At 41.6% G+C, this 17,222-nt stretch overlaps 1 protein-coding gene across 3 annotated transcripts in view; it reads left to right on the top strand.

The window, feature by feature from the left end:
• The first annotated feature begins 8,458 nt into the window (after positions 1-8,458).
• The window catches only part of SH3RF2 (SH3 domain containing ring finger 2), a 107,510-nt gene continuing 98,746 nt past the window's right edge, over positions 8,459-17,222 (top strand). Inside the window, exons 1-3 of one of the 3 annotated variants that reach the window (XM_061616957.1) lie at positions 8,459-8,679; positions 9,026-9,189; positions 9,824-10,331. In XM_061616957.1, the coding sequence (XP_061472941.1) occupies positions 9,951-10,331 (381 nt within the window). In that variant the 5' untranslated portion in view covers positions 8,459-8,679; positions 9,026-9,189; positions 9,824-9,950. Of the gene's footprint in view, positions 8,680-8,724; positions 8,808-9,025; positions 9,190-9,823; positions 10,332-17,222 lie in introns of those variants that run through there. The other 2 variants (XM_061616958.1, XM_061616959.1) reach the window with 2 other exon arrangements.

Here is a 17,222-nt window from a genome sequence, read left to right as displayed (position 1 = left end):
TTGGAACTTCTTCCCAGTAGAGTTATAGTAGGCTTTTTAGAAGGTTTTAAAGACAGATTTGATTGGCCTTCCCCTGAGTAGTTTTTGTCCCGCTTGCTGGATGGAGGCTAGTATATCAATATGTTATTGAAATTCTGTTTTTATTTCTGTGAATCTGTTTTATTCTTGGTTTTAGTAATATTAATTGGAAAATACTTGTAGCTTTTATTGGTTGTAGTAATATTGAGGTACTTTTTTTGTTACAGTACTCATCAGTACAAAGCACTGTCACCTTTTTCTTTTCTTTTTTGCTGCCCATAGCAATCATTTTGTGCTGGCACCCATGGCGCTTTTACCAAGGTATGTGTACTGGCACCACGTTTTTTTTACAAAAATAAGTAGTTTTTATTGTAAGCTGTTTTGGACTGGTTTTGCCAAGAAAAACAGCATATAAATCTTAATTAATTAGTTAGTTAGTTAATAGCAAAGAGGGGGGTCACAGCTCTACAGGATTCTAAGTCCCCTCTTTCCCCCCAACATTCCTCAAACAGTCCTCCAATCCTGGAGCTGGCATAATTAATTTTCTCATATTGTGGTTAATGTGAGGGGGGGAGACAGAAACAGAAGATGAAAAAATAGACACACACCCCTCCAATTTCTACCTTAAATACCAGAGCACTGGATGTGGTAGATACTCTGACATGCATTCTCCCCTTCTCCACACACAACACACACTAGGATTGTTATGTATAGCTACTCTAAGAGAAATCTTTCTAAGATACCTTTTGTCAGTCTGGTACCCTCCAGCTGTTGCTGGACTACAAATCCCATCAGCCTCAGCCATCATTGATGAGAGTTGTAGTCCAACAACATCTGGAGGGCACCAGGCTAGCAAAGGCTGCTCTACGAACACGCCTGCTATGACACCTACAAGCATTATCTAAAAACAAAGTATGCATTTTTTTCTTTTATAAAAACTATATAAGCCAATATAATAGACCAGTGATTTTCAAACTATATTCCAGGGAAGCTTATAGGAGGTTCTTCAGCAATCAAGAATGGTAGATAGGCCTGCCTGAAAGCTGAGCTGCAGAGGAGTAAATGGATATATATTCTAGGTCTTTGGTCTTTTAGTGGGTCACCTGTGAAGTGTATCACTGGCATGATGGCATTTGCTCTTTTTTTTAAAAAAAGTAGAAAGATTACAGGGAGAACAGTAAAGGACAAAGAGAAAGAATATGTCTTTTTACTGTCAAGTTTTACTGTCTTGGCTTTCTATTTTAAAAAATCAGAAAACTGAACTGGGAATTTTAGTTTCCTGCAGGTGCTAACGATTTCCCCACATCCCAGTCCTACAAGGACTAAATAGAATTGCCGAAATTTGGGGCATTGTTAGCAGTAATCATTTCAAGTGGTGAGTCCTCACCTTTACCAATATGGTCAAAATTATTGCCAATGCCTATGTCCACTGGCCCTTTCATGAACTACACAACAACAAATATGGACTTGGGTGATGATACAAGCAGGGAGACCCAGGCAATCCTGGCTCTCTGATTAGCGTATTGTGCTCAAATTTACAAAAACATGTATTTGTGACATTCACACATTACATTTTGAGGTACACCTTTAAGATTTTTCAAATACATGAAGAAGCCTTGGTGCTTAGTGGAGTTAAAAAAAAGCCAGGCTTTAACATGTTTGCTCAACGCAGCAACTGTGCAACCACCTTCTAGCAAGTTTGACAAGTGCCCAGTTTTCCTTTCAACTTTGAGGCTGCAGAGGTGGGTGGGGATTATCACTGCACACATGAAATCTTAAACACTAAAAGTTAGTTTTCTAAAAGGGTTCCCAGCTGTTTGTCAACTACTTAACTGATTGAAATAAATGTTACAAAATTCCAATGGAGCAGGGCAATCCAAGTTCAAAACATCATTCAGCTATGAAGCAGATACTATGTCTGCCCAACCTACCTCACAGGTCTGTTGTGAGTATAAAGGGAGGAGAACAACCAAGCCTGAGCTCCTTGGAGGAGTAGCAAGATAAAAAAAGACTAAATTTTGGAGAGAACAGATTGTCTTGACAAACTTACACTGACAAGTCACTTATCTGAATGGGAAAAAAAGCATTTGAAGCAAACACATTGCTTGGCCTAAATGATATTTGCATTTTGTTCAGTCATACAATTAGTAATAAATGTCCTTTCACAGATGACAGCTCTGATGAAAATTTACATTTCTGGGGTATTATTAACCAGCTAATGCATTAATCTACCGATTTCTCTAACTTTATTGTCAGCCACATTAAAATGGGTGCCACCATGCTCCCTGTGTATAATGTATAATTCAAACCTGCTGTTGCATGACACTACTGTAATTGACGTTGTTGTTGTTTCTTGCTACTCTTAATGATGATGATTAATATCATCATCATGTAAAGTGCGAGGAACCTCACACTGGTGACTCTAGCAGGGTCTAACTATCCAACAACATGGCATGTGCAGAACGACTTCTGTGAGCACAATGGAACTTCCCCTCCCTCTTCCCCCCATGCCCTCCCCAAAATCTTCTCTATGCATTCCCCCAATCCTCTGGAGTAGATTTGGGGGTAGTTCAGGAGGGGTGTGAGGGAGGAGAAGAAGAGAGAGGAAGTCCCACTGCGCTCACAGAAGTTGTTCATTACAACCCTTTATACTTATTTCTGTGTTTGCCATTGACATTATACAGCCACAAGAGTGGCTGTATACTATAGCCAGCATGGATTTTTCACATTCCACAATGTTAAATTGAAAATACCCCCATGCCATTCTGATGCTTCCCATAACCTCATTTCAAAACAAAACCTTACAAAACTTACAGTCCTGAACTCAGAAACACTTGCTTAACAACCCTCTCAATTTTCATGGCGATACGCAATACACTCAGAGAGAATGGAGAGTTCAAAGTGTAGAAAGAGAGAAAAAAAACCCAGAGCCCTTTTGCACTTCTTTCTGCCAGAGTTCTCGTAATCTGTTGAAATTCATTAAAAATCAGCCATGTTCACAGAGTACCTGTAATCCTAATACTGACCTTGCCCCATACTCTGACCTCCATCTTCTGCAGTTTAAAAGTTAAAAAAACGCCTGGCTGATTTTTAATTAATTTAAGAAAATTTGGCTGGAACCCTGTGATAACATCGGGCATGCTCAGTAAGAACCAACTGTCAAGAGTTCTAAATGCCAGACTCACAGCTGCTGGGCTAGGCTAATCAGGGGGCCACACCCACACAAGACTTTGATTTCACTTGAGACAGTCATGGCTTCCCTCAGAGAATCCTGGGAAGTGTAGTTTGTGAAGGGTGCTGAGAGGAGACCCCTGTTCCACTGAGAGAGCTCCAGTGCCGGACTGGTTTAATAGTCAGCCACTCTGATTGAAGGTCTGTGAGGGGACCAGGGCCTCTCCTAGCAACTTTCAGTACCCTTCCCTAACTACACTTCCCAGGATTCTCTGAGGGAAGCCATGACTGTCTCAAGTGAAATCAAAGTCTTGTGTGGGTGTGGCCAGAGACAGCTTTTGTTTAAATTTGAGTGGGAGGCTACATGTGCCTGCTGTGCAATAAAAAGGTGGGGGAAAGGCTGAAAAGCAATGATACTGTTCACAATGTTTTCCTTTTGGAAAGGAAAGGGGCTTCCCTTCTGCCCAGGCCCACCCACCCAATCTCCTCCCCTCCCTGCCCCTCTCTCAGGTCAGTGTTGGACTACAACCTGGGAGACCAGGGTTCGAATCCCCACACAGCCATGAAGCTGACTGGGTGACTTTGGGCCAGTCGTGGCCTCTTAGCCTCAGAGGAAGGCAATGGTAAAAACACCTCTGAATACCATTTACCATGAAAACTCTATTCAAAGGGTCAACATAAGTCAGGATCGACTTGAAGGCAGTCCATTTCCATTTTCAAACATGATTGCACAGAAATAAATCCAATTGAACTGAAAAAGTATGCAAATGATCAAACCCTCCCTCCCTTCTCCTCCCTCCTATCCCCTCCCTCTTGCCCCTCCCCTCCCCCTTCCTTTGCCCCTCCCTCCCCATCCCCATCCCCTTCCAATCCTTCCAATCCCCTTCCAAGAGGCACATGTTACCAAATTCTTCCAAGCTACACAGGAAGTGGATTGGACTGTGAAAGACCAACCCAAATTGTGTTTGCATTTTGACAAATTTATAGGGCAATCCAATATCTCAGAGAGGAGGTCAGGTCTCCAGCTCCCCTCGTGCATTCACTATAGTTGCCCAATTTCCCTGCTTTTTAAAGTTTGATAGAAAGATCTGTGGGTTATAGGTACGTTCTTAAACTGCAAGGTTTTTTGCGTATTAGTGAATTTAGACAACCGTTTGCTGGCTGGACTCCCTAGGGGTAGTTTTACATATTATAAGAAGCGGTGGCCAAAAATAAACCAACAACAAATGTACAAATCACTTACACAAACTGCTTTTCATATCACTTGGATGTACGTGTAGGAACTATACCGGAAGAATTGTGACAAGTTGTGCAAGTTTTACAACACAACAACCGCAATATTTAAACTGGCATAACTTTGATATGTGTTTTTTGCAGTCCCATAATTGCCATGTTCCAGCCAGTTTTAAAAGTGGCAACATTGTTCCCATCGACAATCTTTCCTCTGGCCGGCTCCCTGCTGCTCATGTATCTCTTCCGGAAGGTGATTAGTAATGGATTGAGGTAGTAATGTTCTAGGTCAGATTACACTAAATGTTTAAAATGTTGCCCACATTTTAGAGTGAAATTGGAAGGACAGGTTGCATTTTCCAAAATGGCCACGTACCACATGCTGCTATCAACAGTGAGGCAGCAAGGCTGTGTATGTCGAGGAAGGAACTGAGATTCAGTAGTAAATCCCACATTAAATTTCCCTGGAAAACTCCAACTGCTGAGAGAATTGAACAGTTGGCTTGAGTGTTTCAGAAAGGAAACATGGCTGTTTCCTATACTGCAGTTAGGCCCTTTTCTTAGGCCCTTTTCTGTTCTGTTGGAATTCTCCAGCATCCCAATTCATGGAGTTTTGTGATGAATTGACCACTGGGGCACCTCTTGGAACCTCCTTGAAAAAGAAGAAAGTGAGTAACATCATGTGCTCTGTGGGGCACATAAAATGCCCATGTCAATAAGAACTTTTGCCCAAACAATAAACTATAATGTCACAATGTCTAAGGGGAAAAAAGGGTTTCCTTCTCTTTTCCTACATATAAGGCAAAATCAAAACTTCAAGGGGAGAAGAGAACACTTAGTACTTTAGGAAAGCCAGTCAAAGGATGGCAGAGAGGTATCTAATTTCATTAGAGTTGCCAGAAAAATTAATGATCATCATTCCTTCAATAGTGAACTCTGGTACTTGATTGCCTATCAGACCAATAATGAAATGGGGGTCACATCCATAACATATATTTAAAGCACTCTTTTACCGCTTTAAACAGTCATGGCTTCCCCAAAGGATCCTGGGAACTATAGTTTGTTATGGGTGCTGAGAGCTGTTAGGAAACCTCTCACATAAACATAGCAACCATTGTCAGTCAGTGCCTGTACCTTTTCTAGAGCATTTATTCAAGAGTGCATCCACTCACAAATAATTGTGCTAACTTGCTGTGTGCTTATCATCACACTTAACACAGGTATGAGTCAAGGATACCTTGCTGCCATTTCAAATCACAAGCTTGCAGAAAATCCCTCCTATGATCTGTCCTGTCATCTCCTTGGACATATCTTGGGGATGGGGAGACAGCAGGTGCAAATGCAACCTAAAATGCTATATTATTTCTGGATGATAATTTCAATCAGGAAAAAAACAACACCCAAATTATAAGTTTCTGGACTTTAGAAGAATTGTTCATACAGACCAATATGATTCCAGGCATTAGTTAGAAAGAGTGAAGACATAGGTAAGTACATCTTTTGTTTCCTGCCAGCCTTCAAAGGCAACAAAAATAGAGGACTTGTGCAGAGCGTTTATTTCTGGGTGGGAGGACAAGCAGTTAGCTTTAGATCTATAATTTGTAGCATCTAGTAACTAGCACTCCACACACCCTATCCTTGGGGATCTTTTAAGAAGGAACAAGGCTGCTAAAATTTCCCTGAAACCTGGGACTATTCTATTGTATAACAGAAGTTTTTTTTTTAACTATCAGTTCCAAAGAGGAAATGCTACACTACATACACTTTCTGCCTTTTCTTCCCATCCCACCATTGCTGTCTCCATGATATCCAATTCATTATTATTAAATTATTATTTTTATAAATTATTTTAATCATCGTTATCAACATCATACAAGATCAAAATCGATCGACCCCTGCTTTAATTCATACCTATGGGGAGACTACCACATGTTCAAAGTCACATTTGCACAAGAGTAGATAGACCTGACTATGCACAGTCAACTCATGCATTCTAGGGTGTAAGAGCATGGACTTTTTTTTTCTTTTGCAAATGGCACCTTGAACACATACAGAGGCAGATTAGAGTCAGTGGGCACAACTCCAATCCCCACACACATGCATGTGAAAATGAATGAACACACCGGATTAAACCTTAGTGCAATATGAATTATAAGGGTGTGTGAGTATATGAGTGTTTCATGCAGACACGCACACATGCAACCTTCAAAATATGCAGTATGACATTTCCCCCTACACTACCAAGTTCTCTGTCTTACAGAAGGATTCCCTACTTTTCAGGTACCACATTAGGTGCTAGATTAGACATTAACCATTGTTGTTCTGTCCTGCTGTTTTGTTGACTTTGTTCTCAGTTACTGTTGTAATTTTAGTTTATGATTTTAATGATATTTTGTATCTGTCTTCTTATCAATTAAATTTACAAATTAAATTTATTAAAATAAATTATTTTTGGAACTTGACCTGGAACCATTCAGTGCAGAGTAGGCTGTAAGTACAAATAATAAATGGCAGAGCAATCCAGTTCCAATCCCACTTTCTGCCAAGCAGGGCAGGGTTTGGATTAGGTGGAGGTGTCCCTCCGCCTAGCCCTGCCAGCCTCCACTTGTGGAGTGATGTCAGCGCAGAGCTCGCTCTTCTGCCTGCCAAACATGCTGGTAAGCAGAAGTGATACTGCCGGGATCTTTGGAGGTGGGGAGTGGCTGAGATGATCTAAGATCTGTTTGATCCCAGGCTGGCTCCACTGGCATCACATGACAGATTCAAGCCCAATCCAGGCTGACACAGCGACCTGCCCGCCTGCCTCTTCTACCCTGGCTGTTCCACTGCTCTGTAAAGCACTGCCAGGCTGGTGTGTGGGTGTGGACTTAGGCAGTGGTGGCTGGTGCCCTTTTAGACTGGTAGGGCGGAAGACAGGGAGCCCAACAGTAGGTGGAGCCAGAGCTAATGACAGGAGGAGCCAACTAATTCTAGTTGTGTCCCCATCCTCCTCTCTGATGAATGCTACAAGGGCAAACTTGAGAACTGAGGAGGAGGAAGCTGACAGCCAGGGCCACCCCTAGACTAGTTGTAAGTAAGAAGGCAGGAAGGTGCAGGCTGGCTGAGGGAAGACAGAGATTGGTAGGGCTGTGTCCCCCTAGCCCCAATGGATCAGACTCCACTGGACAAGTGCAGAATTTGTAAAACAAAAATAACAAGCTCTGGAAACTTCTTGTGGCTCTTCTGAGCTGGTGTGTAGGTAGCTTTCCCCCAAAACACAAACCGTTGGGTAAAGGACCAGTTTTATAATGTCTATCAGTTACCTTGGTGTCACAGGGTGGGACATCTACCTATTAACTCATGCTTCCTCCCTCACATTCCCAGCAGCCCCAAATCCAGCTTGTCCTTATCCAAGAGAAAGCCTCTACAAGTCGTTCAAGTTCAGCTGAGCATTAGGACAAAAAATACACCCATCTTAATCAAGATTTCAAATGCTGTCAAGATATTCCTAAGGCAGTTCCTATTATGGACACCAAATGTCCCACAGGAGAACACCCAAAGTTAACCTTCCTACAGAGATAATAAAAGGCTAGAACAAAGGCTGCTGTTTCAGATGCATCATGTCTGCTTCTTTTACAAGAGCTAAGCCAACCACCTAGAGGCTTTTATTTCTGATTTCTCATATCTTGTTTTGTGTTTTTAAAAAGTCTTACAAAGAGTTTTTAAAGCAAAGTGGCTTAATGCTACATAACCACACTCTTTCCAGCAGATCCCTATTGGAGCTAAAGGTTCATTTCACCTTGTTAATCCCCTAAAATGCATTCCTTGTCCTAGGTGGTGTTTTCTAGTCCTTTGTGCACAGGCTTGTTGTGTTTTTTTTGTTTTGTTTTCTATCCTTTTTCCACTCCTCCTCCTCTATTCCTAAAACAGGATACACTTCATAAAATAAAATAAAGAACAGCTGAGCCAATTTATTGATCTACTTTGCAGGGATACAAAGCCAGAATAGCTCACTTAAAGTTTATCACACACACTAACAACCCCCTCCTGGTTCATAATTGACTTACCCATTCTCTCTTGTCTGAAATATGTGTAGGAGTAGCTCTTGGCAACATATGAGTTAACAAGGCAGCACGTGTTAAGTTGAGCTAAGTGAGTAATGCACCTAGTTAAAGTTTTCAATGCGGCTGCAATTTGGAGAGTGAGAGAAAGGGGAAAAGCCTGATCAGGAACTGTGATTTTGTGAGCTGAACTCGTTTTAAAGGGGGTCATGAACACAAGGTCAGTAGCACTTGCAAAAATTAGTAGCCTGCTCCACTTTCTTTTTTCCCACAGCTTCCTTCTTCAGACAACAGAAGCACTCTGAAAGAAATTGTAGCTCCCAAAGCTTACGATCCTTCTTCATCAGGGTGAAACTTGTTCAGTGGATAATGATTTCAAGCGTGTAAAGCTGGGGGGAGGGGCAAGATAGGGGTGGGATGGAGAGGGAAGTTGGCAACATTTGAAAATTTGATCAGGGTCGACTTTATTCAGTCTTTCACACATCCACTTCTGTGTGATATGGGATGGTGCTGGTTTTTGCAGGCCATGACTTGAATTTGGAATTTACCTTCCTGTTTCACTTCAGCTCAGTGTACAGTTGTGAAAGCAGCAAAACAGGCTGAGTGACTTTTATGCCGTGGGAGGAATACTGATTTCTCAGGCTGGTTTTGGATGATCAAGTCAGCTAAGATGAGGCAAGATACAAAACTGCTAGTCTCCTGAAGTCAAGCAAAGCTCTCTTACTTCCAGGTATGCCAAAGTAATATTTGCCGTCAAAGTGACTTGCAGATGAGAAAATATAGAGAAAGAAAAAATGCCTGTTAAACATAATGTGAAACACTGTGGGTGGTGCCAGCAGAGCAATGTCGGTATACCTCGGCCTGTTTAGAAAAGGGGAGTAAAGGGTGGCATGTGCTCAGCCATGTGTTTTACCAGAACACCTTCTGGCTTTTATCTGGTGTGATCATTTTTACTGCTTACATAATTAGTTTTTATATGGCATTAGTCTAAGATGGACAGATCCCTCAGCAGTACTTCTGAAAAGAAATGTATTGCCCTGCTGTAAATACCTCACTTTGAAAGGAACGTATGGGGTGGTCCTCTCATTATTATTATTATTTTATCAGTGCTTACCTGTGCCAGTGAATGGAATGTGGCTCTCTCTCCTCCTGACACATATCAGCCAATGGGTATAATTCTATTGACTGACACTTATATTCACAAATGACTAATGCCAAATTTTGGTGGTGGTGGTGGTGGTGGGCATACGCCATACAAATGAGCTGATGAGGCAGTGCTTTGAAATGTAGGTGGCATTCATTTCAAAAAACTGAAGAAATCAGATACTGCACTTTCCCTCACTCTGTTCTTTCCTTACCATTAGGATGGTGATTTTCCAATTCTAAATATTGTAAGTATCCTTCAAGGAACATTCCTGGTCCTGGCAAACATCATGTGGACTTTACTGGCTCTACTTGAGATTAGATTTTTTCAATAACAGAAAAAAGAACATGGATGATTTAGCCTTATTTGACATGTTAAACTGCCCAGTGTGCCTGGAGAAGCTGGACATCTCGGCCAAGGTACTTCCCTGCCAACACACCTTCTGCAAGCCTTGCCTCCAGAGAATCTTGAAGTCACACAAGGAGTTGAGGTGTCCCGAATGTCGAGTCCTGGTCCTCTGCAGCATTGAAGAGCTTCCAGCCAACTTGCTTTTGATCCGCTTATTGGACGGGATCAGATTTGGACCCAATGTGATGAAGTTTGGCTCACTCCAAAGATCTGGGGTCCTCTCCTCTCCTGCCTCCATCAGGCAAGTCCGGGGAGATCCAACAGCTTTACAACTCAATCAATACAGGCTGACTGACAATCCCAGGATCCCTATGGAAGGGGTAAGAAGGTTTCATTTATTTTATCACTAACTTTGTTAAGCAGAACATTTTTACCCCATTTTTCATTTTGAGGGGTTGAATGAATTCATTTAATTTATAGAGGTGGGTAATTTCTTCCCAAATTATCCAGCTATCTTAACTGGATTTATGTTGCAAGTCCCTTTTAAGTTTAATCTTATTCCAGCTGGAACAGAATCAAACTACTGAGTTTTTAAGGAATTGCCATCTCCAGTTGAGCTCAAAATTGTGCAGAGACTTTTCAAGTGACATTGTAGTGCTTCTATTTCCAGTCCTAGATTAAATCAGGGAATGGAGAATTTATACATGTGGGAGAGCAAAACTACTTTCACACCTGTTGAGGACTGAGAAACGGTTGATTTTTACTGACCTTTAAAAAAAAGTAATGCTTTGTCCTGTGCCATTATGATATGAGTAAGGAAAAATATATCTTTTATAAGACTAGAATCAAGTTACTTGATCCTTTAAAGAGATGTGTGACTGGGTCTGAATATGGATGAAAAGTAGGTCAGCTGTGCCCTAGTTTCTTCCTCCTCACCCGTCCGTCATACCAGTCCTTCTCAAGTGCCTTTCATGAAAAACACATCATGAGTGTTCCCCCTCAATGTTTGTTTTCATGCTTATGTCCAGGCACAAAGTGTGTGGATTTGAATGTTTGGCAAAGGCAGGGACTTCAGTGTAAGAATCACATACGTATGATTATGAATGCTTCCTAACAGTTTTGCTTGGATATTACAGGAAGAGCTCTGCAGCTTGCTATGCCTTATGTAAATACATTTCTAGGGAGTATGTGTATCTTGAACAGTTCTGATGTAATTTCCCTTCGACAGTGGTTATTTAAGGTCACATAAATGGCTATTTAAGGGAAATACATGTCAAGGAAGTCTCAATCATTATTAGCTTTTATTTATTTTATTATGTTTCTATCCTGCCTTTCCTCTAAGGAGCTCAAAGCAGCATACATGGTTCTCCCCCACTTCATTTTATTCTCATCACAGCAACCCTGTGAGGTAGGATAGGCTGAGAGATAGTGACTGGTCCAAAGTCACCCAGTGAGCTTCACATGGGTGTGAACATTCCGACACTCTAATCCCTGAAACACACTGGCTGTTTTTATTGTGACCTCAATAAGATTAGATTAGGCTAGCTCATTATCTTTTCATTCTGTGTGGCATCTTTTTTTAACATTTTAATTCCTTAGGGTAACAGTCCAGATAAGCAACCAGAGCAAATCAGAATGGGAGAAAGGTGTCTTCTCCCCATACCTGTCAAACTTGACACTATCTGTAACCTAGATCAATCACTTACTGGGCACCTATCAATCTAGTTTCACCCATCTTGTCACAGTCTCATTGCAAAAGCATCTGCAATATTCATTGTGTAATTCTGTTTATTCATCAAGGGTGGAATCCACCACAAGGTGCTCCTGTACAACCCCTATTGTGATAAATATGACAGTGTTTGGAAGACTGGACTCTTAACAAAGAAGGAGAGGGAAATGCAGTTCAACTAGTCTAACCACCTACATCATGGTTTCATTTTAATATGCAAATATTTAAAACAGTTAAAGAATGTCAGCATCTAACTTTTAAGTTAGATGCCAACATTCTTTAACTGTTCTAAATCCAGAATCCTCCATTTCAAAATCTGTTTTGAGGTTAATTATCTCAAGTTATTAGATTCAAGATTAGGTACATACAGCAGCCTTGCAGACATTTGCCCAGCAATGCCTGAAATGGGCAGGCTTAGTGGAACACTCATGGTTTGCAAGACTTTATTACCATGTAACATCTGACCAACAAGAAATGACTATGTGTACAAATGGAACAAAGAACCAAGGGGGAAAGTTGCAGAATATTAAGCCTACATCCACATAATACTGCCAATAGTAAAAATGGACTAGTTTTCAATCCCAGTCCCTAAAGGCTGACTTTGATGAGGTGATCTAAAGAAAAGGGTCTATACTGGTGTCACATCTGAACATGGCAGATCATATTGAGTCAGGTGAAACATGACAATTTTCTAGGGAACCTGGAGAGATTATAAAGCACAAATAACCATAATGGTGCTCTCCAGATGCTGTGAATTATATAACTACCATCATTCCTGACCATTAGGGGTGGGGTGGGAGTTCGAGTCCAAAACATTTGGAGGGCACCACATTGATTACCTCTGCAATAAAGTACAAAGGGATCAGAAGATAAAAACAGATCTACAGGATGCCAAGTAGATCCAGGTACAGGAGTCTTGGTGTATGCTAGAGAGCTGTAAGGATTACAAATATTCTTGACAAAAATAGATGATGAATTTGAGCGATAGAGAATGCAGTGTATTATTGATTGGCAGTTTTCTCTGTATCCATATTTCCTTAGCCAGCATGCTGAGTAAGTTAACATGCACATACAAAAAAAAGGTTTTTGCACCAGACCACAGTGATAAGAAATGCTGAACCTCTAACAGAGAGATCCTATACTCACATTGTGCCGAGACTGGCAGAATAGCCGTCACATACAATGTGTGCTCTGCCCGGCAGAGGGGTGAACTCACAAACAGAAAATACAAAAATGGCAGAAAAAATGACAGACATGCCCACTTGGGATTCAGACACAGAAGGTAGCCAATCTGCACAGACTGAACTGGGAGCATATCCATCACATTGCCACTTCCCCACCTGGCAAAAAACACAGTGAACTAGGCAGCAACCACAGGCACAGCCAAGTGATATTTGTGGTATTGCCTGTTAAAGCAGTGACAAAAACTCCTAGGAAGTTGCTGGTTTGAATCCCCCAAAGTCAAAACACTTTATCTCACACTCACCACCCCTCCCTGCTGGGAATAAAGGCATTCACTCTGGCAGCAGCGACTTGCAAGGGGACTCTGTGGTGCAGTCCTCAAAGCAGGCACACTGGTTACACTGGGGCTGGTGAAATCAATGGGAAGGAAAAGTCTGTGGCTGGTGTAAAGTTGCACTGTTGATGTAGGATATATGACAGAAAGGGATGTAAGGTATGACAAAAGGATGCTGCTGCTTCCCCTCTCTGTGCTGATGTCTCCACCCTGTTTCAGTCATTCTGCCAGCATATTTTTACTGTGGAGGGGTTCTGCTTCTGCGTGCGTATTTGTTGTTGTTGTGTGGTTCCGCCAGAGTAGAGGGCCTTCGGGGAAAATCCAGGAAGACTCATCAGCATAACTGAAGTATAGGATTGCACCTTAACAGACCACAGTTATTATCTGGATGCACACAATGAAGGTTGCAAGAGAAAGAAACAGTTTTCCCCTATTGTATGGTCTGAATACTGCTACCAACTCAAATTCAACAGTGTTGTGCTGGTTGGCATCAATTTCCATGCAAGATCTAAGCTTTACAGGCATTTGTTGTTTGCTGGCGAGATCTAGAGGGTTTAAGAGGAAGAAAGGTGGCCCCTTAGGAGAATCAATCGGTCATTTCACACTGGCCAACGTATTTTTACTATGCAAGCCCTCCATGTAGGATGGAAAATGGAAATGTACTGATTCCAACTTATGGCGACCCTATGAATAGGGTCTTCATTATAAACTGTATTCAGAGGTGGTTTACCATTGCCTCCCTCTGAGGCTGAGAGGCAGTGACTGGCCCAAGGTCACCCAGTGAGCTTCATGGCTGTGTGGGGATTTGAACCCTGGTCTCCCAGGTCATAGTCCAACACCCTAACCACTACACCACGCTGGCTCTCCCCATGTAGGACATTTTGTAGCAAAACCTGAATGAGTGAATGGAGCTGTCCATGGATGCAGTACATGTCACATTCTGGCAAGTCTGCATGGAGAAATGAAGAGGAAATGGAAGGGCTACACATGTGAACAGGCCCCATGTATTAAAGAGAAGTTTAACTGTTGCTTCATATAATAGAAGGGGAAAATAAACAGCATAATCTCTCAGAAGTATGTTGTGAAATTATTATTTCTGCTTCATGGAATTCCATAATTATTCTGGGCTCCTTCTGAGAGGATGGGCTAGAAATTTAATAAATAAATAAATAAATAATGATACTATAAAAGTTTAATATTTGAATGTCTAGAACAGAATACCACTGGAAAGCGGGGAGCATGGGAAGGCAGATGGGAATGTAATGTTTGGGTGGGGTGACAGGTCTGTTTTCATAATTATCTCCAGTGAGTACACAGAGGAGGAGGAGGAGATGGTGGTTTCAAAAAGGATACCAGATTGGCTTTCAGAAATTGCCCAGGATTCCTTTTAAGCCATTGCCCAAAAGCTGACACTGAAGCAGACCTTCACTAGCCAATCCATAGCCATTCTGTGGATCACATGTTGGGCCTTTGAATGGATGGAGGAACATGTCGGTATAAGAGAAGTTTTAAGCCTGATCTCTTCCTGGATTTATTTATTTATTTATTCTATTTCTATGCCGCCTTTTGGCCAAAGGCCCTTAAGGCGGCTCACACAAAAATAAAATAAACACAAATACAAAATACACATCAGAAAAGGATACAGTGCACAAACATTCAAACAAAATATTAACATTGTTTAAAAAACAAAACTACAAACTAGGGTAGGGGTGAGAGCCTCAAACTTTGATCCACCAAGAAGTCCAATTTGGCCTGTAAGGCCTTTTTCCCCCAAACCACAATCTCCCACCCACCCATCAGCTGACAAAGCATAGGAAGCACAGCATAGCACAGCAGTGGCAGGATCACTGGATTGGCTCTGCTTCCCCATGTCTTCTCCTTTCAGTAAACTGCAGCAACACTTGCCATTCAGAAGTCAGGTGCATAATGCCACCTCACCAACCGCTATTGCCAACAGGATATCCTGGGCCTATTACATTGCCTCATGCACGGGCACACACGCACCAGAATCTATTGGCAAAAACTGCTGCTTATGTACATATATTAAGTTAGCGTACTTCACTGAGCTGTTGTGAAGATAAAAGGGGGGAGGAGTTAAGACATTTTACACAGCCCTGAATTCCTAGGAGGAAAAACAAGATACAAATATACACAAACAAGATGCCTTTTAGGCATGTGCAGTTTCACACACACATATACACAAGCAATTTTACCAACTTTGATAACAAAAAAAAAACTGTCCTTGGTTACAGTACATGATAGGTTTTTAACTTGCTGCAGCTGTAAGATGCTTCATTACTTTTATGGCTGTATTTGCCGATTCATTTCTACTTTATATTTTTGTTTTATGGTTACTGTATATCAATAGATAACAGCCCAGTGGTGACAAGCAAACCAGTAATTGCTATGTGGGGGACATGGAAAATGGGGGGGGGTTGCAATTAGGGAGGGAAAGAACTGACAGTTTTGGCTCTCTCAGTTTCTTATTTTTCCAATCTTAAATTCAGTTCTCCACCTTTCTGCACGAATTTGCGATTTTTTTAAAAAAAGAATCCTCATGAAAATTCTCTGGTACTTTACTGCAAATTTCTCCCAATAAACACATTTTTGTGGGCAGTTTTGACAAGTGCACACATGTTTGTAAGCCGTTTCTTATCACATAATGCATTTTTGCATGTTATTTTGACTCACTTATTTTTACGAAGAGAGCCAGTGTGGTGTAGTGGTTAGAGTGTTGGACTACAACCTGGGAGACCAGGGTTCGAACCCCCACACAGCCATGAAGCTCACTGGGTGACCTTGGGCCGGTCACTGCCTCTCAGCCTCAGAAGGAGGCAATGGTAAACCCCCTCTGAATACCGCTTACCATGAAAACCCTGTTCATAGGGTCACCTTAAGTCGGGATCGACTTGAAGGCAGTCGAAGGCAGTTGAAAGTTGGCGAACTGCACAGCAAAATTTGAATAAGTTTGAATTTCAAAGGATGGCTGTGTTTTGGTTCTCATATTGTTTTGGAAAGTGCATGTTATAAATTCAGCTTGAAATATGAACTGAATCAAAATTCTCACCCATCCCTAATTGCAATATCACAATTTTTTCTCAGTAGAAAGGAAGCCTCATTTATTTCAAGGGAGTTACTTTCAGGGAAAATATACCAAAGCCAGCCCACTGTGTTTTATACTGTAAAGGCAGCACACTTGAATGAATGAAATAATTTGGACATGGAGGAAAGTGCTTAAAAAAACATATTCCAGTGCACACAGACTGTCCTCCGCCATCCAGCATTAGGCTAGCAGCAGCAACAAAGGTTTTTTCTACTGCTTCTCTGGGAGGCTCCCCTCTCAAGTCCCAGGGGTGGTGCTCAGCATACCTTCCCCTGATTGCTTAGCAACAGTGATTAAGCATCTTTAATAGTGTTGCTGCTTGCTGAGGTCTTAGACAGTTGCCTCTACATTTTGCTTTCTAACTTTCTTTATAGATATCTGGTAGACTCACTTTAAACAAAATGAAAGCTAAAAGTCCATGGGCCCTGCTGACTCATAGCCTGCTACAAGTGTACCCCCTGTACCTCCCTTGTCAACAGCCCTATAGGTTGCCAGTTAGGAAATTGGATGGGATGATATAGTATTTTACCACTAGAAGAAAAAATGCAACCTAGCTTCTCTGCCTGCAGATCAACTATTGGGAGGTGGTGCTCAGGGATTTGCCTCACCCTCTGGTGTTTGCTCGGTACCAGGACTTATCAGCAGTCGCACTGCCATATGACTGTCACTAATCCAAAAATTATAGTTATCCAATCCACAGTGTGTCCTCTCCCATAACAATTCTGTGTGAACCACTTCCAAATGTTTGTATTATCTGATGAGATATTCAGATAATCAAGAGTGCTCACCATATGTAAGACATTTCAAAAGTGATTTCAAGTCAGTCGGATCTTTTCAGTTGATTTTAAATGACATCAAAGATAATTAGAGCTGTCAATGTTGTTATATAGTTGAAAGGAACAAGATACAGGCCTTGCCTCCCT

The sequence above is a fragment of the Rhineura floridana genome, chromosome 3, assembly GCF_030035675.1.
Source record: "Rhineura floridana isolate rRhiFlo1 chromosome 3, rRhiFlo1.hap2, whole genome shotgun sequence".
NCBI lineage: Eukaryota > Metazoa > Chordata > Lepidosauria > Squamata > Rhineuridae > Rhineura > Rhineura floridana.
Note: the sequence above shows the minus strand (reverse complement) of the source record. Positions and strands in the feature narration are given on the sequence as shown.